This window comes from Strongylocentrotus purpuratus, unplaced genomic scaffold, assembly GCF_000002235.5.
Source record: "Strongylocentrotus purpuratus isolate Spur 01 unplaced genomic scaffold, Spur_5.0 spur5_scaffold_8, whole genome shotgun sequence".
Taxonomy (NCBI): domain Eukaryota; kingdom Metazoa; phylum Echinodermata; class Echinoidea; order Camarodonta; family Strongylocentrotidae; genus Strongylocentrotus; species Strongylocentrotus purpuratus.
The window spans coordinates 16053778-16079154 of NW_022145614.1; the positions used below are offsets into that span (position 1 = coordinate 16053778).

At 37.3% G+C, this 25377-nt stretch overlaps 1 protein-coding gene across 1 annotated transcript; it reads left to right on the forward strand.

Annotated features, from left to right (window-relative positions):
* The first annotated feature begins 1254 nt into the window (after positions 1-1254).
* Positions 1255-23739, forward strand: LOC588004. Its single transcript, XM_787706.5, has 8 exons — positions 1255-3324; positions 4919-5020; positions 7311-7378; positions 12372-12434; positions 12983-13113; positions 17186-17231; positions 18861-18929; positions 20912-23739. Exons 1-8 carry the CDS (start codon positions 1482-1484, stop codon positions 21521-21523), a joined length of 2934 nt encoding a protein of 977 aa, XP_792799.3. The 5' UTR covers positions 1255-1481; the 3' UTR covers positions 21524-23739.
* Positions 23740-25377: the final 1638 nt, after the last annotated feature.

Sequence of the window (25377 nt, forward strand, 5' to 3'; positions counted from 1 at the left end):
TATTATCATTATCGTTATCATTATTATTATTATTATTATTATGATTATTATTCTTCTTGTTTTTGATATCATTATTTCTAGCCTATATAGAGCAAATGATTTCTGGATGGGGAGAGGGGAAAATATTTCTAGAGCGCCGCTACTACACTTCCACTAACTTGAAACAATGCTTTTATTTTGATAGAAAATTAAACAGTAGATTAAACATGTCAATAATCATCTTTTTCGTACGCTATAATATAGTTGCCTACGAAAACAAGAGAAATGAAAGAAAGATGCACGGGCCCGATAGAACTGGCATCAATGGACCTCCTCCTCCTTCTCCCTCCAATTTACACACTGTGTCATTGACCATGTATGCACAAGGAGCCATGATTACAATATGATTCTACATGACTGTATTACGGTTTGGGCGTGTTAGCATTTTGCTTCATCAGTTTTGGCATGAACGTTTTATTTGATTTTCTTCTGCATTCATAATAAGTACACAGCTTTTCGATAACAATAGTAATATAAAATAAAATTAGCATTTTTCTGACAGTGAATCATAAAAAGCAAATATATAAAACAATTTTGTTTTCTTCAAGAACGAAATGATAAACTGTCATATACTTAATTTCATCAAACATTATCGTTTACGGAATAAGGACTGTCATTATAAGCAGATTGCTTGATTAAAATATGACAGCCCCAGACAAAACTCATCGGAAATAGATTAACAAATTTATTTAGCAGAGTGGGTAAGTAATTGAAAAATACAACTTAGAAGGATGATGATATTGACAATGCTGCGAGAATGATGAGGATGATGATGATCACGATGATGAGGACGATGATTAATCATACAAAATATGACAGTTACCTGCCAGCCTTTCACGATGTAAAAATAACGAGTCCCTCGTGAAATAAGAAATTGATATTCTTGTTGCCTCGCGACGCTATCAATGGATCTAGGATTTTCATTGTTTTGGAATATACCCTACACTTGTAAACAACTCCCAAACCCTTTGTAACGCCCGCTTTGTTTACCATTTTTCACACAGACGAGCATTGATTGAGGTTTCAGTTAGAGTGCACTGAACTGAACCCGCTGGTTTAATACTACGCTGTGAAACTCCTGGAAACATAACACCTGTTCGCGATCAGATTTCTGTTTTCGTCAGACTTCTTCTCCATTGATTTGATTTTCTAATGTTTCTTAAAGGCCACGCTCCAAATGCCATGACAATAAAATAAAAATATCGTCGCAATCATAATAAGATTATTTCCTCTTGTTTTTAATATCCTTCCGCCCACGCGGGCATGTTGATGATGTGAGCGGACATCATCGCGGCGATGCGAACAGGTGTATTTTTGGAGTATGAATTGAATCTCCGGCCGTGTGTAGGGATCCGAGCTGCGCTTGCATGCAGTCGATATGAGTGCATATTAGGCAATTGTACACCCGGAGCTTAGGCGATTGGTTCTCTCTCAACGCTAATATGATCATGGAATCGTTAAATAATTACGAGGGACGAAATGATCATTTCCGTGAAGAAGCGAGATATTTGATACGAGATCTTCACTTGAACAATTCTAACGGTCAATCAAGAACTGATAATCATGGAAGGAGAGAAAAACAGTCTCAACAACGGACATTTGACAATAATTTGCATGTTCATCGCCAAAAACAAGATGTAGATTTGATTGCATCTTCATCAAATGATGCTGGAGATCGCAGACAACATCATCAACATCGAGGAGGAATGGGGCAGCCTGTAGGAGCTGAGCTAGGATTATTGGGAGCTGGGGATTACGAGCTCATGGATGGTAATTCGGGTTTGTTGGAACATACGAGTGGACCTGGTCCCGACATGGTCAGTGGTCATCGTGCGTCGACGGGTACTGGCCAGCCCCCGCCGGGAAATATGGCGGCCTCCAGTCGAGTGGTTTCAAACGACTGGAATCGCAATGGTCATTCATCGGTCGGACAATTTGATCGGCATAACTGGGACTCGCCACCACCTGGATTGAAATCAGACAAGAAATCCATGTATGTGACAGGATATTCTGCCAACCTCAAGTCTAGTTACCCGCCACAATCTCAAGGATCCAAATATGGAATGTCGAGGTCAAACTCAGCGGCCAATGCGAACGAGCGACTTGCAAGCGGTGAAATATCTCCGACATTAGTCACGGAGTCTCATACAAAAAACCGTGGTTTACGGCCAAACGAAAGGAACTCGGCGATATCTGCATTTGACCCTTCACCTTCGCAGTCGAATTCATGCGGAAGGGAGTCGTATGACAGATCTGTTATTTCCAGAAATTCGTCACAAACAAGGTCTGAAGCGCGATCGACTTGGATTACCGACGATTTGTGTCCCCCGCGTTCGGTAGCACAAACTCGAGATTACAACGCGGGAGGCTACGGCGGTGTAGTCTCACAGACTTCGCATGTATCGGGTACCTCTCTCCATAGGAATGATCAGACCGTCGTAAGCGATGCTGCTCTTGATGACAGACGGCGTGATTTCCACCATCAGCGTGATTCATTTTCAACTGCCCACCACCAGCGGGAAGCCTCATATTCCAACATCAACAACGGCCAACGATCTGGAAGTGTTTCTTCAGGGCATGCACGAGGTTCTCCTGCCGGATCCCAACGATCATCAATAGCTAGCAACAGCTCCGGAGACACTTCCTCTTCTCATAGCAACAGGAGCCAAGGAGGAGGTGTGGGTCCAGAAAGGAGAACATCCTTTAGGTCGCAAGGAGCGCAACATCCCAGCGAGAGAAACCACAGCGTACCTCCAGACATCTACCCCTCCCATCAGCATACCAATTCCTTCCTACCGGCACCGAAAATCCGCTCAAACTCTCACGACCATCCTTACCCAGCGCAACATTCCACGGACTACCAGGATCTATGGTCTGCGCAGTCCCAAGGAGAAACTGAACAGGGTGATATGTCCCAGGCTAGGAGACCACAGTCTTCCAGTAATATTGCAAGTGGTAAAATAAGTAGTGAAAGAAACATGCCTCTTCCAGAAGGCAACTCAGGTGCGAGAGTCGCCGACAGGGCGGCAATGTACACAACCCCAGCGACGCCAATAAATGCTTCCAACTCGAAACAATCTCAAGCCAGTGTAAGACCAAAAACTGGCTCCGGACATTCACAAGGGGGTGTGCCAATGAATTCGAACAAGTCCACAAACCCCCTTTTACGATACGAGGTTGTTCAAAAGAAATCAAATGGACCTTCTGAAGCCGAGAGAAAATTGGAGGAACTTACGCAGCAATTAGAAAAAGAACTGGAAGAAAACCCAGAGGGAGAAGAATTTGGTATGATTTATTCATAATGAAGTCTACGTCTTGTGTGCATGTACATCAAAATTCAAAAATTATAATGAGCATGTTAGATAAATTGTGTTTAGTCATGACTAAACTTTACAGTGTGAAGAAAAATGTTATCTTGATTTGCCCCCCTCAAAAAAAGAAGTGTAGTTTAAAAATTCAAAATGTTTTTGATGTTATATATATGTTAGAAGAAATGAAGAAATGTCCTGACCATGTTTTTGTTTTGGTCCAGAAAAAGATGCCACTCTACATCTTGATATATTTATTGCATAAGTTTGGTCCATAATTAATACAAGTCATGTTATTAGTCAAAGTTTTCACCTTTTGTTTTATTTTACATCCATGGACATGTAAAACTAATATCATCTTTATGAATATTTGGTTAGTTACATGTAGATGTGAGACAATAGTCATGAAAGTTTTTTTAGATCCTCAAGACTCAAGAGCATTTAAAAGAAATAGAATGAATTTGAATAGGATATGTAAACTTCTTTATAAGCATGTAAAATGAGTCAACACTACCATTCAAAGTAGTCATGCTGATTCATAGTCAATTCATTGATACACACTGGGCTAATAGTAATGGACCTACGAATATGCACTGTTTGGAATTTGTGCGCTGTTGTATTACTACGTAGCTAGCCTTGTACAGTCACATGTACTGTATACTGTGCATGTACATGTAGTCCCATCCAAGTAAATATGTGATGGCTGTGATAGGGTTGCAAGAAATACACTGTACATGTACATCTCAGCATGTTGAGAATGAAATCAACAGGACCCTCTTACTAGTCTTACTATATTGTTTTTAAGCCCTTTTGCAGTTAAAAAGAGAAATAAAGAAAGGAGATACATGTACATGTGTACATGTAAGAAGAAGAAGAAGAAGGAGAAGAAGAAGAAGAAGAAGAAAACATCAATGCAATCATAGTTTTCTTGTAGGGCTATAGAGCTCTTCTAATCTTCTCACAGAATAACAAAATGTACATGTACTTTATGCAGTGTTCCTCTTGTTCATTACAAAGGCAGTTTGTGATGCTATAAGTATTAAGTCAATAAAATTAGAAAATTAAAGGTTTGTTCGGATCTAACCTAGCAAAACCATGTTTTTTTTTAATCTGATAACATTAAGTGCATCATGCTTCACATTTCCTATCTTATAAAACATTTCCACACATAAAAAGAAAATATTGCTGCTTTTATTGTGGCAGTTGACAACTTGACAGCACTACATCCGAACCAGCCATTACAAATTTATAATAATATAATAAGAATTTGTGAGACTAGAATTAGGCCTAAAAAAAAAGATGTTGTTTTGTCCTTTGCGACTGACCCAAAAATCTTGAAATCTACGGTCGGCTTTTTTAATTTTTTTTTTTTAAACTGTTTTTTTAGAAAAAATATGTATTGAAGCGTTAAAAACTGAGAAATATCAACCCAAAGGGAGAGTAATAAAGAAAAGATTTCTGACCTACCAACCCATGTTTTGGCATCTAAAGGGCAATAACAGATCTTTTTCTTTTTTAGGCCGAAGGGTGCGACATTACATTGAATGTTACTCTGTTTTTGTGATCAACAGGGTACTGTGTGAAGTGTGGAGAGAAGGTGACAGGTGCAGGCCAGGCATGCCAAGCTATGGGCAACCTCTACCACACAACCTGCTTCACATGCTGCTCCTGTGGTAAGTACATGTAGGGTGAGCTTAGATTAATATTAAAGGGAAAGTCCACCCTTTAATAAATAGAATTACAGATGTAAATTTGATTCTATCCTTGCTTTGACAAAAAATGGAGAAAAAAAATAAGATGGATACATGTATTAAATTTAAATTCACATCCTGCTTCACAATTTGCTCCTGTGGTAAGTAGGGTCGGACTTGAATATTAAAGGGAGAAAGTTCACCCTTATGCAGGTGTATCATGGGTTCTATCATAAAATTAAAAAAAGATATGGGTAAATGCTACTACTAGTCTACGAAACTGTACTACACATCCTGATTCACAGGCTGCTCCTGCGGTAAGAACTCTGATATTAAAGGGAAAATCCAGTTAATCCACCCTGTCCCTGACCATTCTGATTCTCTCATTTTTATCCTCTCCATTTTAATCTAAGTTTATCAGGTCCGATATCAAGTTTGACATACATGTACACGATAAACCTGATAATTGATACGAGGATGGACTTCCTCTTTGCTTTCAATGTTTTCAAATGTACTGTACTTGCACTTTTTACATGTACATGTACATGTCCACAAATCTTGGGTACTCAGGCAGACATGGACTGTAGTAGGTCCATGATTGTACTCTCCGATGACAATAGCTCCGGGCTTTGTTTTGTAAACATGATGTACATGTACATGTACATGTACTATGTAGGGTAAGAGTTTGAGTTGCAATTACTCAGTTGGTTGTAGATAGAGGTTAGGTTTAGGGTTTGGTTATAGTATTTAGTCCAGGACCAAAGTTGACATTTAGATTGCTGTTAAGTGATGTGCAAAGCAATCGTCGCCGGAGCATGTGTCGCACAACTAGAGCGAACCTCGTCCTATCAATGGGATCACATCAGCCTGGAAAAGTTGTCAACATTGAGAGGAAAGCAAGCAGCACATGTTAATCCCACAGTCGTGGTGGGATGTAGTAATGTACATAGCAAGCATTCCTTTAAGCAGGGCAATCACAATGACTAATTTGAACCAAGCCTGTCTAATGATGGCATTCAATTTAACGAGCTACGAGGTCACGGGAGATGTAAATGTACATGCATACATACATACATACATACATAAAGATATATTTACATACACATTGTACAACATGCACTTGTACATGTATATTGTCATTTTATATGTACATGGATGTATGACAAGGTCTAAATGTACACCTGTACATACATGTACATGTACATGTACATGTAGTCCATCATCTTTACATGTACATGTATCATATTGATCCAGTCTTTAAAATCAAAATGCAGTGTACAACTATACATGTACATGATGATGAACTCTTTTTGATGATACATACTTTATCTCTTCTTATATCTCCATGCTTTTATATTGACAAAAGTTTGTGACTGTCAAAAAGTTGTACTCTAAACTTATGACTTTAGCATGTATGTATCGTTAATGTGCTATAAGTGTAACCCACCAAGGGTGCTCAGAAATTGCTTTAGCTGCTGATCTTGAACCTGTCAAAAGTCTAGACAGTTTTTTTTTGGTTAAGTATTCAGAAGTAGAATGTAGGGACCCATACTAATGGAAGTAGCATGTGTTGCTCTTGTCTGAAATGGATCCTACATAGAAATGTCTTGTGCATGAAATCAAACACTTTTTATTAAAGAAGAGTTCCAAGACGTACAGTCAAACCTGCTTTAGTGACCACCTGTCTACAAAGACTACATTTTTGTTTCCTTTAAAAATGGTTTTCCGTTGAAACATGCACTAAAGGAACCTGTCTACAAAGGCCACCTGTCTACAGAGACCCCTTTTTGTGTCTCCCTTGGGCGGTCGCTATAGATAGGTTTGACTGTATTTACCATACTGAACGTCCATTTGAGTACAGGTGTATGCGAAAATATATAAATGTAAATATAGAAATGATTGACACTTCAAAGAGAAATCACTTGGTTTTAACAACAGCACCTGTATTTTGGAATGTAAGTGGAAAATCTGTCATGAGCAGAACCCCTTGTCAATAAAGAGGATATTCAAAATGTACCAAATGATGTACAACATAAAGTACATACATGTACATGTACACTTCTACATTGCATGCACAAATGACATTTTCCTTTCTATAAAAACAAACAAACGTTCTTGGGTTTTGCAAAGTACTATTACGGTATTACCTTTATTATGCATTTAACACTGTCTGCATCTGTATGAACGAGCTACATTTATGTTCAGAGTGCATAACTTCTCTCACATGTTTTATGTTTATGTTTTTATTTTTTCTTTGTCTTTCTGTCTACAGGCCGCACATTGCGAGGAAAAGCATTTTACAATGTTCATGGGAAAGTATACTGCGAGGAAGATTACTTGGTAAGAACAAAATGAAAATGGACTTTTCATTTTCTTGTATTGCAGAAACACTTCATTTTCAAACTGTGCTTACAGGTACATTGTACAAGTAACGGTATACCTCTGTGTACATTACACTTCATTGTCGCTGCTTTATATCTTATATACCGATATGGAGCAAAGTAAAATCTGTGAAAAACTGTACACTGTATATACATACATTTCTGCAAGAATAATAAAAACTGTGGTTATAAAGCACTTTCCACCAAAGTCCCTAATCACAAACATTTTCTAATTGCTACATTGTTTGTACAGGGTGTTTACTTTTTGGGAACAGGTACATACATGTATGTTTGATTTTGCTCTGTTTAAAGCAAGTGTAATTTGTCTTATCTTCCATTCAAGTGGTGGTGAACTGGTGATGAGGATTAAACCTCGGCTTCTTGGTTACAATTTTTATCTTCAATAGCCACTGGTCAGAGTACATCATAGTTTACAACTTGTTTGATCAGTGATTACACATGTTTGCCTTCTCATGACCCAGGGCATTTAAAGGAACCAAATTACTCCAAACTTGATTTCAGTTAGAACACCCTTCTAGTAAAATGCTGCTTCTATATACATGTAGCATAGGGAACCTAGATGTAGTTTTCACTAGGTATACTTCATTTATAACAAAAACATGTACCGGTACTACATACAAATGGGACTTATGAGATGCTATTGCTGCCATGTACTGCACATGTAGGGAACCACTGCACTATGCACCACACCCCCAAACCCACAAAACGCCCTCTTTTCAGACATTAGGGCCCGTCTTATAAAAAGTTGCAATTGATCCAAATCAATCGTAAATTCTCTTTTATCAATCGCAAGTTTGCAGTCCTTTATCTCTATAGTGGGAGTGTTGGATGAATTGTATTCCATGTTACATGTAAGCATTCTGAATGTAGCAGAGATAATATATAATGATTTATCACTTCAATTTCTTGTCTGGAAAAAAACCCTCAGACATTGGTATGTAACTCCCACTCGACAATGAAGTGCATGTACATGTAAACCTAAACTTTACATTGAAATTTGAAAATTTGATTTCAATTGAGGCTTCCTTTGATATGCAGTGTTAAACCATGACTTTAAAATAAAAAAATGTGTAAATGAAGACAATTGTGAGCCTACACATATTCACTGAGTTCTGTCTTACATGTAGAAGCTACTGACGTACAGGGTGTATGAAGAGTAATTTACACCATTCAAAAAAATGCCTTGGTTTACACTTACAGCGTCATATCTGGGCAAGGCTTAATTATAAATCAATGGTTGTAAAAAATTTAAACCATTCCAAAAATGTGAATTTTGTAGATTTTGTGGTATTGGTGTTCTTATCTTGGTTTTTTTCGCCCATGGTATCTCTTGTAGAAGGATCAATATTGACTTGATAAGGGTTGCTCATGATTAGCAGCCCTCCTGTTGTGTTGTTGGGTCTCATCCCATATTTCATTACCCATCTTTGAGGATAAGTGGGCTACATTAATACTGTTTTCACACTGGCAATATTTTGCTTAACCCCGTACTATAGGTGGGGTTAAAGGGTATCTTAACCCCACCTATGGTCCGGGGTTAAGCTTATTCCACTTTCTTTTCACACTGGCAAAATGTTGCTTAACCCCGTACTATAGGTGGGTTAAATGGGGGGGGGGGGGGGGGGGGGGTTTAGCCCCACCTATAGTACGGGGTTAAGCTTATTCCACTTTCTTTTTACACTGGCAAAAATTTGCTTAACCCCGTACTACATGTATAGGTGGGGTTAAAGGGGGGTCTTAGCCCTACCTATAGTACAGGGTTAAGCCTATTCCACTTTCTGTTCAGACTGGGTTTTACCAAAGTGGGCTTACCCCACCTATAGTACGGGGTTAACTAACCCTGCAAAATAGCAGGGCTAACTCCGCAATTGTGGTGCTTAAGCTACAGTCCCATATACGTCCCGGACCGCCCCGGACCATCCCGGACCCCATCCGGGGTGATCCGGGATTCGGTCCGTGTTGACACCGTGTTGGCACCGGGGTGGTCCTGGATGGACCTGGATGGTCCTGGATGGTCCTGGGCGGTCCGGTAGTCGACCCCGGATGTTTTTGACGGTCAAAAACTGCCGGGGTGGTCCGGGACGGTCCGGGACAATAGTTTGATCCGGGGTGATCCGTGAAGCCACCGTGCTGGGTCCGGGGTCATCCGTAGTGTCGCCGGGGCGGTCCGTGTTGATCCGTGGCAGTCCGGGAGTGAGTTATTGACCCCGGATCACCCCGGCGCCCCTACGGATGATCCCGGACCCAGCACGGTGGCGACACGGATGATCCGTGTTGGCACCGGGATGGTCCGGTGTCATCCGTGTTGGCACCGTATTGGCACCGGGGTGGTCCGGGACGGTCCGTGGCGGCTCCGTGCTGGGTCTGGAATGATCTGTACTGCTGCCGGGGCTATGCCCGGACGGTCCGGGGCGGTCCGTAGTGGTACCGTGTTGGGTCCGGGGAGACGGTTTTGCGATTTTTTTAACAAAACATCCCGGACCATCCCGGATCACCCCAGACCATGGTCCGGGATGGTCCGGAGTGGTCCGTGCTGGTCCGTGCTGGTCCGGCTTTATATGGGACTGGGGCTTTACTCCTGTTAACCCCGCAATAGGGTGCCAAGCAAATGAATGAGAACAGAAACAAAAAATAGTCCGGGACCAGCAGTGGAGCGAATTAATGAATATTCACGCTGTGGCTAGTACAGGGCTAAGGAATTGCAGTGAGAAAAGCCAAAAAAGATAGTCCGGGATTAAGGATAGTACGGGGCTAAGCAAAGTACGGGGTTAAGCAAAACAAGTGTGAAAAGAGTATTAGGTAATACAATTATACCATGCAATATTACAGGCCTAGATTTAGAGTTATTTTGAGGCAGTGCATCGCTTTGAAGCAAAACCGGCACATACAATGTACATGTACATTTGTAATACTAGCTATTCTTCATGCCAGAGAAGAAACATGTCATAAGTACCCTCTACAGATGACCAATTCTACTTTGGATCCACACACAAAATATTCAATTGTTTATGAAGTTGATATACCAATAGTATTTTGAATACCAAGTATATTAATTTGTGGTACAAAATCACAAAAGATCAGAAATTGAGTCAGTGGTTTACACAAACCTCCCTTAAATATGAAAAGGAAAGTAATATGAAAGGGTAAACCTTTTAATAATGTATAGGAGGTGAGACTACTGCACATCACCGAAAAAGTTAATGGTGCAGAACCTTTACCATTATGTACACGTGCAGGCCCATTTTTCAAAAATTCTCTGTTTAATGCCAAAAGTAGGCCAATCAACTTTGATTTATTGCCAGGATCAAAGATTACATTTTTGGAGTAGTTGGAGTTTGTATAATGGTAGAATTTGCCCCTACATGTACTTACCTACATGTACACTGTAAAGCAAAAGTGAATTCTGTGGGCAAGACTGGTTTGGATTTTTTTTTAGAATGAACAAGACACATATAAATCATACTTTTTATAGCTTACAGTCATTTTATTCTCTAAATTGTACTGCATACCATGTACATACCTACATGTAAGCAGAGTGTAGTATTTCAGTAGGTACATGCCATTGCCCTATCTCCCAAATAATTAAAGTGGAATCAATTATCTGTAGCAAAATATATATTGCCCTGGGGGACAAAAATAGAGAAAGAGGTGATGAATATTTAAACCAAATCAGACAAAGCAAAGAAAAGAGTTTTTACAACAAATCGTTATTACTAATTACGGTATAGGGAATGACACTTATTGGTAATGCAGCCTTGAGGTGGAGAACAAATTTTTTTCTTCTTTTTTTTCCCTTTTTTTTTTTCTTTTTCTTTTCCTTTTTTTTTTCTTTCTCTTGTTCCCTCTTTAAACAAAATTAAATTCCTATGATGGAACTGAAAAAATGTGGACACTGAGCTTCAATTACTACACGTAATGGTATTATGAAATATAATCTGCTTTAACCTTAAAATGGGAGAAAAAATATTACAGGTACATGTACTGTACATATGTATATGAACTTTGAAGAAGGTTACAAACAATTCTGGGTATGACCTCATGTCCTCATTTTATCACTATATGTACAATACATATACCAGTTAAACTGTCTATCGAGGGATGATTGCCCATTATTGTATTTGTGCAACCAATGCATGCTCTGGTTATGAACTGAGTACCATGAAATTAATTCTCTTTAACTTTACATAAAAAACATAAAAAGATAATAAACATTTTTGTTGTCATACTCTAATACTGTTTTCACACTGGCAAAATTTTGCTTAACCCCTTACTATAGATAGGGTTAAGGGTGGGAGGGGGTCTTAGCCCCACCTATAGTCCGGGGTTAAGCTTATTCCACTTTCTGTTCAGACTCGTATTTACCAAAGTGGGCTAGCCCCTCCTATAGTACGGGGTTTAACTGGCCCTGCAAAATAGCAGGGCTAACCCCGCTATTGTGGTGATAACTCCTGCTAACTCCACAATTGCGGTGCCAAGCAAGTGAATGAGAACAGAAACGAAAAATAGTTTGGTACTACATGTACGCAATGGAGCATATCGCAGCTGACCAGATGCGAAGTAAGGAGCCCACTGTCTAATCATAACATTTGCGATATCTGGAGCTAATGAATCGCAGTGAGAACAGCGTGAATTTTCTTATTCCGGAATAGGCGTTAGTATGGAACTAAAAACAACGTGTGTGAAAAGCCAAAAAAGTTAGTCCGGGTTAAGGATAGTACAGGGCTAAGCAAAGTATGGGTTAAGCAAAACCAGTGTGAAAAGAGTATAATTATTGTAAAAAACCCTGTGTCATAGTACATGTACTTGTACATATTTCCAATTGGCATCAGAAAAGAAAGAATATCACTGGTATATATATATATATATATATTTCTGAATTATTCATATAATGCTGTTTATTCTGTCTTTTGATTTTCATTTTTTTTCTACAGTATTCTGGATTCCAACTGACGGCTGAGAAATGTGCTGTATGTGGTCACCTGATCATGGACACTGTAAGTCATCACGTCATGTGATATGTCATGTGATATTTACCTGTACAATGAATTAATTACAAGTCATATGGCAGGGCCCATTCTTCTCTTCACAGGGGGTCAGGCTTTAAACCATATGATCTGTGTGCTTGAGTGCCATGTTGATAGTTAAAAAAATTGGAGATCTAGAGGTACATGTGTGTACAGGCCTACAGGTATTGTGCAAGGGGTGCTTGTTTGTGTCAAGTCCTGCACACAGAAACTCTTCCCGCTCCCCCTCCCCTTCCATCCAAAAGAAAGCAAAAACAAATTTAAATATCTACATGTATTTCAGGTGTAAAAACATACACAAATTAATTAATTCAAGGACATACAGTCCTACATGAAATATTCAATTGAAATGCCTTTCAAAATAAACTCTTCAACTGTTAATCATTTTGTGAAAGTGGGACCCTGATTCGTCAATTGGTTAGGTCTGATTGGATGAAGTATGTTGCCATTGAGAACAAACAAACATTTACTGTAAGTCTGTAACTATGAACTTGTATCATTGATCTTGCACGCTGTAGATTCTTCAAGCGATGGGCAAGTCCTATCATCCAGGCTGCTTCAGGTGTGTAGTCTGCAACCAATGCCTTGATGGCGTCCCCTTTACCATCGATGTGGATCAGAAGATATACTGCGTCAAAGACTATCACAAGTAAGTCATCTTGTCTATATCACCCCTTTGGTTAGTCTTGACATGTATTGTGTTGTAGACTATCACAAGTACATGTACATTGTAAGTTATCTTGTCTACATCATCCCTTTGGTTATCTTGATGCACTACTGTGTCAGGACTGTCATCTCGTCTATATTACCCCTTTGGTTAGTCTTGACAAGTGTTGTGTCTGGACTATCACAAGTAAGTCATCTTGTCTACATCACCCCTTTGGTTATCTTGATGCACTACTGTGTCAGGACTGTCATCTCGTCTATATTACCCCTTTGGTTAGTCTTGACAAGTGTTGTGTCTGGACTATCACAAGTAAGTCATCTTGTCTACATCACCCCTTTGGTTATCTTGATGCACTACTGTGTCAGGACTGTCATCTCGTCTATATTACCCCTTTGGTTAGTCTTGACAAGTGTTGTGTCTGGACTATCACAAGTAAGTCATCTTGTCTACATCACCCCTTTGGTTATCTTGATGCACTACTGTGTCAGGACTGTCATCTCGTCTATATCACCCCTTTGGTTGTCTTGACATGTATTGCATTGTAGACTATCACAAGTACACTGTAAGTCACCTTATTTCTATCGTCCCTGATTGTCTTGCTACAATTGACTGTGTCAGAGAATATAACAAGTAAGTCATCTTGTCTATATCATCCCTTTGATTGTCTTGAAAGGCTAGTTTCATAATACATTAAGATTTCAAGACAATGCAAATGCTTTTTCACAAGTGCATTCTAATACTTAAATGCAGATTACATCTAGAGTAATTGTTGCTAGGTCTGATAAACTTCTGAAAAGCTTGTATATGATGCATAGATTAACTATCACTTGTGGGATGGTTTAAAAAGTATATTGCAACAATGTACAGTACTTGATGTGTGGATGAACAAATTTCCAACAAGCATATGAAGTTGTCAGAAGCAAACTTGGGTGAAGTGTGCATGAAATATTAGCTCATTATGCAAAGGGTGGTCAAATCCCAACTTTGTCCAACCAATGTTTAGGCACTGTTGAAACCACCATTTCATTGTCATGAACATGTAAATATTGCTCAATCTTTCATACAGTACATTTACATATACATAACCTACTGTACATGTATCTTTCAGGCAACGCAATACAGTCTACCTGTACATCAATTGGCAATATACATGTACAGTGATTTACAATCATTTTGTTTATGTTTCAGACGAAACTAATATGTGTACATGTCCATGATTATTCATTCATAATTGTTCATTCATAATTGTTCAACATGATTTTCATCTTCAGCATAATTTCCAATGTCATAACTCCATAAAAATGCAGTACAGAATTAAAGAAGATATTGAACTTTTGTTTACCGGGTATTGTGGTATTCATTCATATCAGCCATTTGATATTTTTTATGATGATTAAAAAGGAATTGAAATTATACATAATTTACATTTCAAGACCTGTAATTGAAAATGTTCAAACTTTACAGGAGTTCATGTGTGCTGTTTAGCATACCAATGAACAGGTAAATAGTTCAAAGTCAAATATCCCTTGTTTGGTTTTCATAGAAAATTAAGCACATCAATGGATTATGAAAACTTAATGTCCTACATGTGGTATACATGTACATGTGCATTCTATATTTCACATCCTATTTTTTTTCTTCCATCCATTTGGAAACTGCCAATTTTAATGTACATATTCTTCTACATCTGTATGTGGAGATGGCCCACATGTACTGTTACAGATAAAAGTTTTGTCAGGTAGTTTGTAGAGTACAAAAACAGAATTCCTGGAATATATTGTTGATTTACCTGTATTTTGTTTTTCTTTTGTGCTTGTCATGTTTGAAGAATGCAAAGGTAAACAGTCTGTATACGTTCATTATATTTTGTCTTGTTTTGTCATTTATAGTCTTTCATATTTTCCACATTTACATGTACATGTCATTGCCATACGTAAATGTTTACTACTGTCTACTGTACGAATGCAGGTACAGTGATGCATCTACATGTAATGTACAGTATATGTACAAATGAACAAAACATGTACACATGTACTGTTATTACAATGCACAGCTTTTGCTTAAATGTTATGTATTGTATATTTATGTGATTAGAGGCAAAGAGAAACCAATGTACTGTAGTTCATTATGTGGGTGTCTATTCTTAAAGGGTTGGGGGGGGGGGGGGTAGGAAGACTGCCTGGTTTCAGTAATGTACACCTGTACACTTTCCTACACAAGGTGTTTCTATCATGATTTGAACTCGGCCTTGTTTCTATGTTATACCTGTTTGCTCACATGTATTATGATTTGATAGGAGAATGAACAATCACAATCAGCATTACCCTTCATTGTATTCAATCAACAGACTCGTTTACATGACTTCCAGTGTACATGAACTCTCTGTATTCACTGTACTACATGTACATGTAAGTCACTACTATGTAACTGTAGCCTGGCATTCAGACAAAAAGACTTGTTGTGATTTGGTCGTGTAGCCTTCTTTCAGGCCTTTGATTATGTACACTGTACGCTGACATTTCAGAAATGACCTAGCCCCAATTCATATGCCCGGGGCTGCTTTCGGGCAAACAGTTGAAAACTGTAATTGGTACAGATGCACACAATTTGGAAAATTTTATTTTAAAGTATGGTACATGTACATATTGTAGGTAGAGTCAAATTCACCACATAGTGCATTTTCTATGAACATGAAAATTGCAATATTCAAACTGTTTCAATTTGTGCAAGTGTTTGGAGACAAAAATTAGTTAAAAGGACAATTGGAAAAAAAGAAGTGTCATAACACCTGGCCAGAAGCTACATGTACATGTATGCAGCTTTTTCGCTACCCACACACACTGGCCACTGCCCCTCCTATTTTTATTTATTTTATTTTATTTTTTTTTTGGGGGGGGTCCTTTGGCATATCAAGTTTGGGAGAAATATATCATTTTACTTTTAGGGTCAAATTTGTTCATTCTCTTTTGCTCAGACACTCATTCTAGGATTTATTTGAAGATCACGTCTTGACATTGACAATCTGGTAGTGAATACTCTGGTTTTAGGCAAATATTAGCATCCTATTCATGTTAAAATCAACAGGATATAGGTTTGTATGTATTTGACTGTTTTGATAATATACATGGACAGGGAAGAAGACAAGGATCTATTGAAGCGTTGTGCATACATATATGTACAGTACATGTACATATGAATGATCAGATGTACATGTACATGATTACATTGAGATGCAATGTAAACAAAACGTGCACGGCATGCGAACTACATGTACATGTATGAATAATGAACATCATTGTAATGTAAAAGAAAAGATTTTCTTCTTACAAAGAACCCATATCAGTCAGATCCATTATTTACTCTCAAACATTTTGTTTCCTGTTGAAAAATGAAGAGAAAAAAGAAAGAAAGACAAAAATGAATTCTTATTTATGTACATGTACATGTACATGTGACATCCAGAAAGTATCCATTATTTTGCACATTATCAATTTTATCAAGCTTTTCTTCCAAGGTTGATTTCCTTTTTTTGTTGTCATGTGTGATTTGTGTTACATGTACCTGTACATTGTATTTGTTATAAAATGAAAGAAGTGCATGCATGAGAGCAATGTTTTGTTGGTCATATGTTGAACATTTAGCTTTTTTATTTTGATGTGGTATTGGCAAATTGTGAAGCTTGTAAATTTGTTTACTTGTTTTCTTGTTGAATAGTAAACATGTATAGAGCTTTGCCTCTCCATTTTCGTTTCATATGGAATACATGTTTGTTTTCGAAATGGCATTCCCTTCTGATTATACTCATTTTTTTGTGACTTACAATTAGATAGAGCTTGCTACATCGTATCGGTTGATTGTGTAGAAATATAGATACATTCATGCTGGGTTTGCATGTGGCAGTGTCTCAAAACTTATTTTTCTTTGCATTTTCTTCAGCCTTGTTTAAAAAAATGATGCTTTTCCTCACTTCCTATTAGAAAGAAAAAAAAAGGTCAAGAAAGATTTTTCAAGCCTCCATCTCTGTTTTGCTTTCTTTCTCTATCTATCGCTGCAGGACATATGCTCCAAAGTGTGCTGCGTGTATCGAGCCCATAACACCGGTAAGAACTAAAGCAATCTGCTTCATCTTTCTCTTTTATCCCCTTTTTTCCCCTTTTTATCTGCTTTCTTTCCTTCTTCATATTTCTTTTTGAAGAAATTGATTTGTGAGCTCTTCATTATTGTATGGATGATTTAGTTTTACACTCTCTCACATTTCATGCCTCTCTCTCTCGCTCTCTCTCTCTCTCTCTCTCTCTCTCTTTAAATTTGCTCTCTAAATTCTCTCTCACTAAATCACTATGTACATGTACATGTATCAACTATCATTCTTTTATTGGGATTCCTTATGTACAGGAGTCACAGGACATGAAGCTGAAATTAATGTCTTCTTATTATCTAAAATTTTGCAAATCTAGCAGAAAGGAAAAAGCGGTGCTAGAAGTCATTTTCATAATAAACCTCTGTTGGTCGAAGCATGTAGAATTATGCCAAAAACAAAATCAATGCCAAATTAAAATTTTTGTTGATGTTCTTTTGATCTTGAAGCCTTGTGAGTGCAACAGGTAATTTGTATTGAATATTTTCACATGATTGCACATATATCACCTGACCATGTAATAAGAACTTAATACTAATCTGTATTTTCCTTTTAAATGTTTGCCATACGTAGTATTTACATTGTAGACATTCACACACACAAAAAGGTTTTTTTTATCATAATTCTTAACTTTGAATTTTGAATTGTCAAAGTAAGGGGGCTAATGCTACAGTAGTTAGTCTCAATAGATATAAATAGCATCTTGCACCAAACACCTACATATGTACTTCATGTACATTCCAAAGAAATGCTCAATCTTGCAGGGCTTCACACTAGCAGGTGCCCATAATACATTGGCACTCAAAATCTAACTCTGGAACCCACCCCCCCCCCCCCCCCCCCCCCAAAAAAAAAAAAAAAAAAAAAAAATCAACAACAAAAAATCAACAAAAAATCAACAAAACAAAAAAAATCAAAAATTTTAAAGTAGAGCCCATACACATAGAATTTATGAATTTAAATCCAGACCCCTTCCAAACAAAAATTGTGGAGCCCTGATCTGCAGGCATTTTTAGACTAATCCAAATTTCCTAAATTTTCCTATCATGACAATGTTTGATTGATTGTGCACAAGTGTTATTGATTCTTGTGATCTTTACAAGTCTGTATGCACTTCCTTGTCCCATTTGGTATTAAAACACATTTTACACAATTTTCTGTTTTAATCACTAATGTTTTTCTACATGTATGCTATTAGTTATGTTTTCATCTTCACAGTATATCCAGATATATGCAGATGCTAGATACCATTTCATACAATTTAGAAAGTTTAGTACTGTATTCATGTACAATGTACTAGTAATATTTCTGCTTCTGCACAACTTCCTTGTATTCTGACAACAAAGGGGTTTCCCTCTCTATACATGTACATGTATATTGACAATCATCAATACCTTCAACACTTGTACACATTACATAGGTGTTATACTGTCTATAAAGCAGTATGTTTCTCATTGCCACCAGCTAACAGGCCTTTCCTTATTCCAAACCTCCCCTGCTCTCAGAAACTCTTTCAAAATCCATTCTGAATAGACCAGATTCCTGAGAATCTATTCACTTCTCTCTCTTTCTTTTCCTACTCTCCCCACAGGGCACAATGGAAACCGTGAGAGTCGTGTCCATGGATAAAGACTTCCACGTTGAATGCTACCGCTGTCATGTAAGTAGTAGTCTACTTCAGAAACCCTATTGTTAAAGTTAAGCTCCCAAAGGGATTTGGGGGGCTTTTGTGTGTAGTTGCTAGTGTTGACTCGGTGAGTGGGTGGCAGTGAGTAGGTGGAATTAGCCCTAACTTCCGGTGGGAGGAGTTCTCCTTTTCGTTGACAATTGGTCTATTAAACCGAGTATGGAACCTGTCTACTCACACTGCCCTAATTTCCCCTCATACAACAGAAGGCTTTGAGAGAGGATATAGTCTGGATACTCCAGACTTTCTTTAAATTGTCTAATATAGAACCCTCATTCAACATCATTCAATTTAGGCTAATTTACATCCAATTACGTCACTTCATTACTATTCAGAAGCTAGTTTTTACCCAGATGGTCCTGCTCCCTGCCAATACTAAATAGAGAAAGAGAGGTAAAGAGAGAGAGAGACCGAGAGAGAGAGAGAGACAGACAGACAGCGGGTTTGAAATAATATTTCGTCACCATGCATTACTCTCTCTCTCTCTCTCTCTCCAAGAAATCTTACAGCCTGGTGCAAACACTCCCATGAGACATGTGTTTTAAAAGGAAAATAAAAATGTTTGAAGTTTGAACACATATACAATGGAGATGTTTTAAAAGAAAAAGTAAAATGAATGATTACAATTACCTGCCAAAGGCCCCTTTTTGTTTGTATTGTGGGTTGTGCAAGAGGCAAGTTCAACAGGAGCAACAAATATGAAAGCTTTTCTAACTTTGTGAATACTCTGTACAACTGCTGGGATGTTAAAAAGAAAATGGGAGACTTATTTGGACTTTGAACTAATATATGTTCTTGTAAAAAGAGAAAAGGCAACCCTATGTCACAGATAAATTCATAGCATTGATAATAGATTTAGCCTTTCGGTAGACCATAGTATGGCAAGATATATGTAAAAGAGAAAAGTGCCTCAAACATGTGTATTGCATGTCCTGTTTGATAAGCTACAAGCATCCACTGTTTGAACAATATTATGCCAAACAGTGCAATGGAAGCCAGTAGTTCATGACCACATCATTATATCCAAAGCGCTTCACAAAAGCATCCAAACCTTTTCCCATTCTTCATATTTTCATGGGTGATTGGCTCCCACATGGGGGGATAGATTGGTTCTTTCATATTCCATTCATGTGTGTTGTAACAATGAAAAGAGGCAATTTTTTATCCTTGGCAAAATGTTATTTATGGAAGATTTATATCCTGTTCTACAGAGTACTTTTACAGAAAAATGTACATGTATGAAGGTTTATGTTTACAAATTTCAATAATAATCCCATATTACCAAAACATTGTTTTCCTATAAAATTTTGAAATGAAGGTGTACCAATGCAGATTGAAATGCATGTACTAGAATGGGTCTCTAATCTACCTCTAACATTAAAGTGGGACTGCACTACTTGTAGCTACTTGCACCCTCTATATAGCCAACAATGCCTAAGCGGTATCTGTTGACCCCCCAGGCTCCCCTTTTTCTTATGTTACTTGAGAGCTGATTAGATGAGATAACCACCTGCCTAATCCCCTGGCCAAAAGAGTGCAGATAGGCTTTAAGTAGATTTAACAAATTAAAAAAAAGAGAAAAGTCTTTCGAAGTTCCTCCCAGACTGTAAGTAATTGTAGCAGAGAGATGTATAGAAATGTATATATAGCATGTACAACAAAATGCTTCCGGTTAGATGAAGAATTGATTAAGCCTATTAAACCATTTCATGTTTTTTTTTTTTTAATGTATTGTATTGTGCAAACTGATCTATATGTGAATATGTTAACATGTACCATCATTGTAAATATGAACAATTGAAAGAGGAAAAATAAATGAATTTAATTATTGAATTAAATTGTATGATACATGATGGCCAAGATGTAGACTCCAGAACATTTTATGTTTTACAATATTTACCTTGTTGTTACGAATATTGATACAGTGATTGTTTTTTATTGCTTTCCCTTTGCAGGACTGTAACCTTCAGTTGTCTGATGATGACGGCCATCGCTGCTACCCACTCACCGATAAACTCCTCTGCTACAATTGCCACATAGCCAGGATAGCCCCCAGCTCTGATCTTAGCCCCGGTCTGAGCTACGCCGGTTCCGGCCCCCTGTCAGAGGAGGACTCCACCGCCGTCTACTCCCCTCAGATCTCCCCCAGCACCACCTACCCGGTAGTCAGCCCCCCTACCTCCCCACCGTCGGCCTCGCCTCACCACGCCCGGGAAGCCTCCTTCTCAGGCAGAGCAACCTATGACCCCTCCGTCAAGTCGGGGTCGCTCCCGTCGGAACCACCGCAGTACACACCCGCTCCTTACAGTGGCGGCAGCAGCAGCACCGGAGGTCAAGTCTACCGTGCCTCTCCACCACCACCATCAGACCCCCCTCCTTACTCCCCTCATGACCCCCTCAAAGCCAGTAACCCACCTCAACCTCAGAAGACGAACACTGGACACTACTCGTACGGTAGCAGACCGGGCCCACAGGTTAGACGCAACGGCCGTCATGATAGCGGTTCACGAGAACAAGAGTCTGTAAATGATACTTCACTAGGTGGCTACCGAGTGACCGACCTGTAATGTAGCATAGCAATCCATATTCCAATCCTCCATAATAATGTGTAGTATTGGTCTGAAACACCCATTTGCAAGAGAGACTGAACTATGAAAACATTTTATATCATTGAAACAGTATTAAATTATTTTGTCAGATCTCAAACGAAGGTTCTCTAGTGATGATATAGTATTTTAAATGTTCGTTATAAGCTTCCATAACATCAAGTTGAATCTATACTATTTGTTGAAAATTAGGCTAAGAAGTGCTTATTAACTTTATATTAAGTTTAGATTATGAACAAAATTATGCTATATAAACTTGGTAGGCTATGAGCTTTATTTACAGTGCTTTACAAGGCAGGTGATATAGAAAAATGATTTACTTCTTTACTACCAGTATGCCATTGTCAGCAAGTTTTTAACACAAGATATTGGTGTCTGATTGGTTTAGATAAAGGTGTCTTATAAATTAAGTGCGTGAATGTGACTAGATGGAAATCAAACGTCAGTTTTATTATCCCACCTCTTACAGCTATGTCTCCTATGCAATGGTGATGATTATTTTTATTCATCTGCCTGAAGGAAGCTAACTACTTCTATCTATAAGAGGCTTATCTTTAGCTTCTTTCTTTGGGAAGATTTTCATTCATATAGCATAGTCGTCATTGCCTATTTTTAACATTGTCGTTCAAACCCAATTGAGCTTAGTTAATAGTGTTTGTCTGCGTTTTTATGAATCATCAAATATATGTACACTGTCTGTATAACAATTCATACATTTTTGTTTCCAGCTAAACACGCATTTGACAGTAATGTTTTGTGTACTCGCATTTCCTTTTAATACATTTTGGATAGTTGTAATGAAGCTAATTTCATTAAAACACAGGTATGTCGGTTCAACAAGCAAGCATTGAAAATGTGTTTTCAATAATCATATGCTGTATGTTTGAATTACACTGAACAGAACTGGAGGTTGAAACTACACGAGTGTGTACAGACCAACGTTATTAGGTAATTCGGGTAGAATGCAAAACCAAAACATAATTCTTAAGATTACTTTGACTGAAGATTGACCGAGCGGGTGATTTTAAATTGATTTGTAATTTCCTAAAAACAGGAGATGGAAGGGAACAATGCAAATATATCTGGTGTGTCTTCTGTACCACAAAAACCAGCAAATTTAATATTAAGAGTATTATATGCTGCCATACTTTGTAAAATAATGAGTGGCAACTGCTACTTTTTTAATGACCAGTATTAATAAATGCTTTTCTGCCTTTAGTACAGGATAAAAACCCTTGATTAAGTGGGTTGAGTTATCGTGAGTCTGCTAGTTCATGGAGCGTGAAGAGTCAACCTCCCGTGATCTTCTCATTTATCTTACAATTTCCATCGTCACATCACATTGATTTCTCATTTTGATTTTGTCAAAGTAAGAGAAGATTAGACAGGTTGACTCTTTGCTCTCCTCGAATCGATGGACTTGGTTAAACCAGATTTAACTGCAGTTGAATATGAAGAATATTGAATAGTGGCTAATAACAGTGTCTTCCAAACAAATGTGAAATATTTTCTTGCATAGTATAGAAAGAAATGAGCTCTCTAGATTTGCTAGTGGAATATATATGAAATTTATAAAAGAATATACTTTTATTGAAGTAAGAAAGAGTGGATTTTTCTTTTTTTTTAGTCTGCCATGAGATGATATCTTTAAAAAGCACTAGTTATGCAAGGGACCGGTCGAGAGGCCATTTCAGAAGAAATCTGCTTCTGTGTATGACGATTATTGTAAGGTGCTTGATATGAGATGTAGAAACTAAATATTTTTATTCGTCTTCCATTATATTTGCTGATAATTATATGGATGGGTAAATCTAAAAATTGAGCTCTTTAGTCAACATATTAGATCAAATGAAACTGTTTAACCATTATACAAAGTATATGTTTCATTATTTTCAAAAGGCAGAAGTTGGCTTGAAAATAGTGATTTTTTTTTCTACAAATTATTTTTATTTATCGATTGATTTTTTTTGTCTGTCCATGTGATGTGATCTATTTTAACTTTAATATCTTTGACAAATTTCTTAAATAATAACTTACGCAAAACCAATCCAAATCATTATGGACTGCCAGCCTGCCAGGTAATGCAAGGAAAAGGAATTCTTTCAAAGAAAATGTGGAGAAAGTTATTTAGAATTATCAAGGAAGGTAATTATCCACCGGTTTTCACTCAAACAAATCAAAACCAATCAACAAGAAAAATCTTAATATTGGTACATGTTCTGGTATTGGAATTAAAATCTTGATCTCACTAATTTGTGAAATTTCTATAAAGTGAGGTTCTTGTGATAGGCATACAATTATGACATTTTAATGCTCAATAATTGCTCTGTGCGAAAGGCCCTCATATTGGTAATATGTTATGTCTAGTATGTTTAACTCTTTTTTAATTTGAACAACTTGGAAATCAATAATTTTCATAGAATTTATGCAAACATCTATCTGTAACGATAGCAACTCTAGTATCTCTGTGTAAATACAAGTTATTTTGCATAAAAGCTTTGTTTTGCCAAACTAGCTGCAGTATTTTATGTAGCTTGCATTCATTTCATGTATTCACCTTAAAGTAGTTCCATGCTTATGTATTCACTACTATTTGTGGCAGCTACCATACTTTAAAGTGTTTTTTTTTATTTGTACATGTGACATTTTAAACTGCTAAGACTCTTTGCTTTGTCTTTGTATTTTTATGATAGAGGTTTTTTTTCTGATTCTGAAACTTGGATGAGAGGTTTTGTAAACATTTTTATGCTTGCTGCTATGTTTTCTTATTCTATCCTATCTAGTGTTGTTTTCTTATGATGACACAAATTATTTGTTTATGTGAGGTTATGCGAGAAAATACTAGTCTTGAAACTCTCTTATTCGGCTTGCATCATTTTTAAAAAATGTTTGACCGAGCAAAAAAAAATATGCTAGAATGAAGGGTTAAATGTTGTTACCTTTACATTGAAGGTTTTGGTAGTATTGAGGAATTGGAAGTTACTGGTTTAGATATATTGACATTTTAATTTTATAACAATCTTCTTATAGCAACATCAGGAATTGTATATGCTATCATTTGATATGATTGTTGGTCCTACATGTATGCTGTTGATCCAATTCACTCAGAAATTGTATGTTTTTTATTAGTTGCTCTGTGTGTAAAACTAGATACATATCTTATGTATACATTTTAAGTCTTGCTAACAATAATCATTTCAATGTCAAGATAACCTGGGTATATTGATGGTCATCTTCAAAATAATTTGTTTGAAAATTTTAATTGTAACAGAAGCATTTAAAGGATTGCTCAGTTGCTTTCAGTGTGGGAATCAATTTCTTTTGGAATTCAGGCAAGATACATACGGAAACATGTTAAGAGTCTGTGTTATGATAATCAATATTCACTGTTTTTTAGACAGAATACCATTTATACAATCATTTTTAAGACGCAGAGTGTTGTCTGTACAATCCAACTTTCAACTGAAATTGATCCTTTTTTTTTGTTCCTTTTTTAATACACAGTTTGCATGTGCTTGTGTACATGTAGAGAAAGCAGTATACAATACAACATTTATAATAATATGCTTTAGTGTTTTGATACTCTGCCTTTTGAGTTATTCTGAATGTTTTAGATTATATTCGAGACTATGCATTTTTATAGATTATCTCATCCATGTTGAACAGTTTAGTGTTGTTTTTTATACTGCTTGAAGATGAGAGTCAACGTTTTGGATATAATATAAATAGTTTTCAGAATGGGCTGCAAAAAAGAGTTAGGGGAAAGATTATGCACATTACCTCGGTTTCAATTCACAATGGGAACTATATTTTTA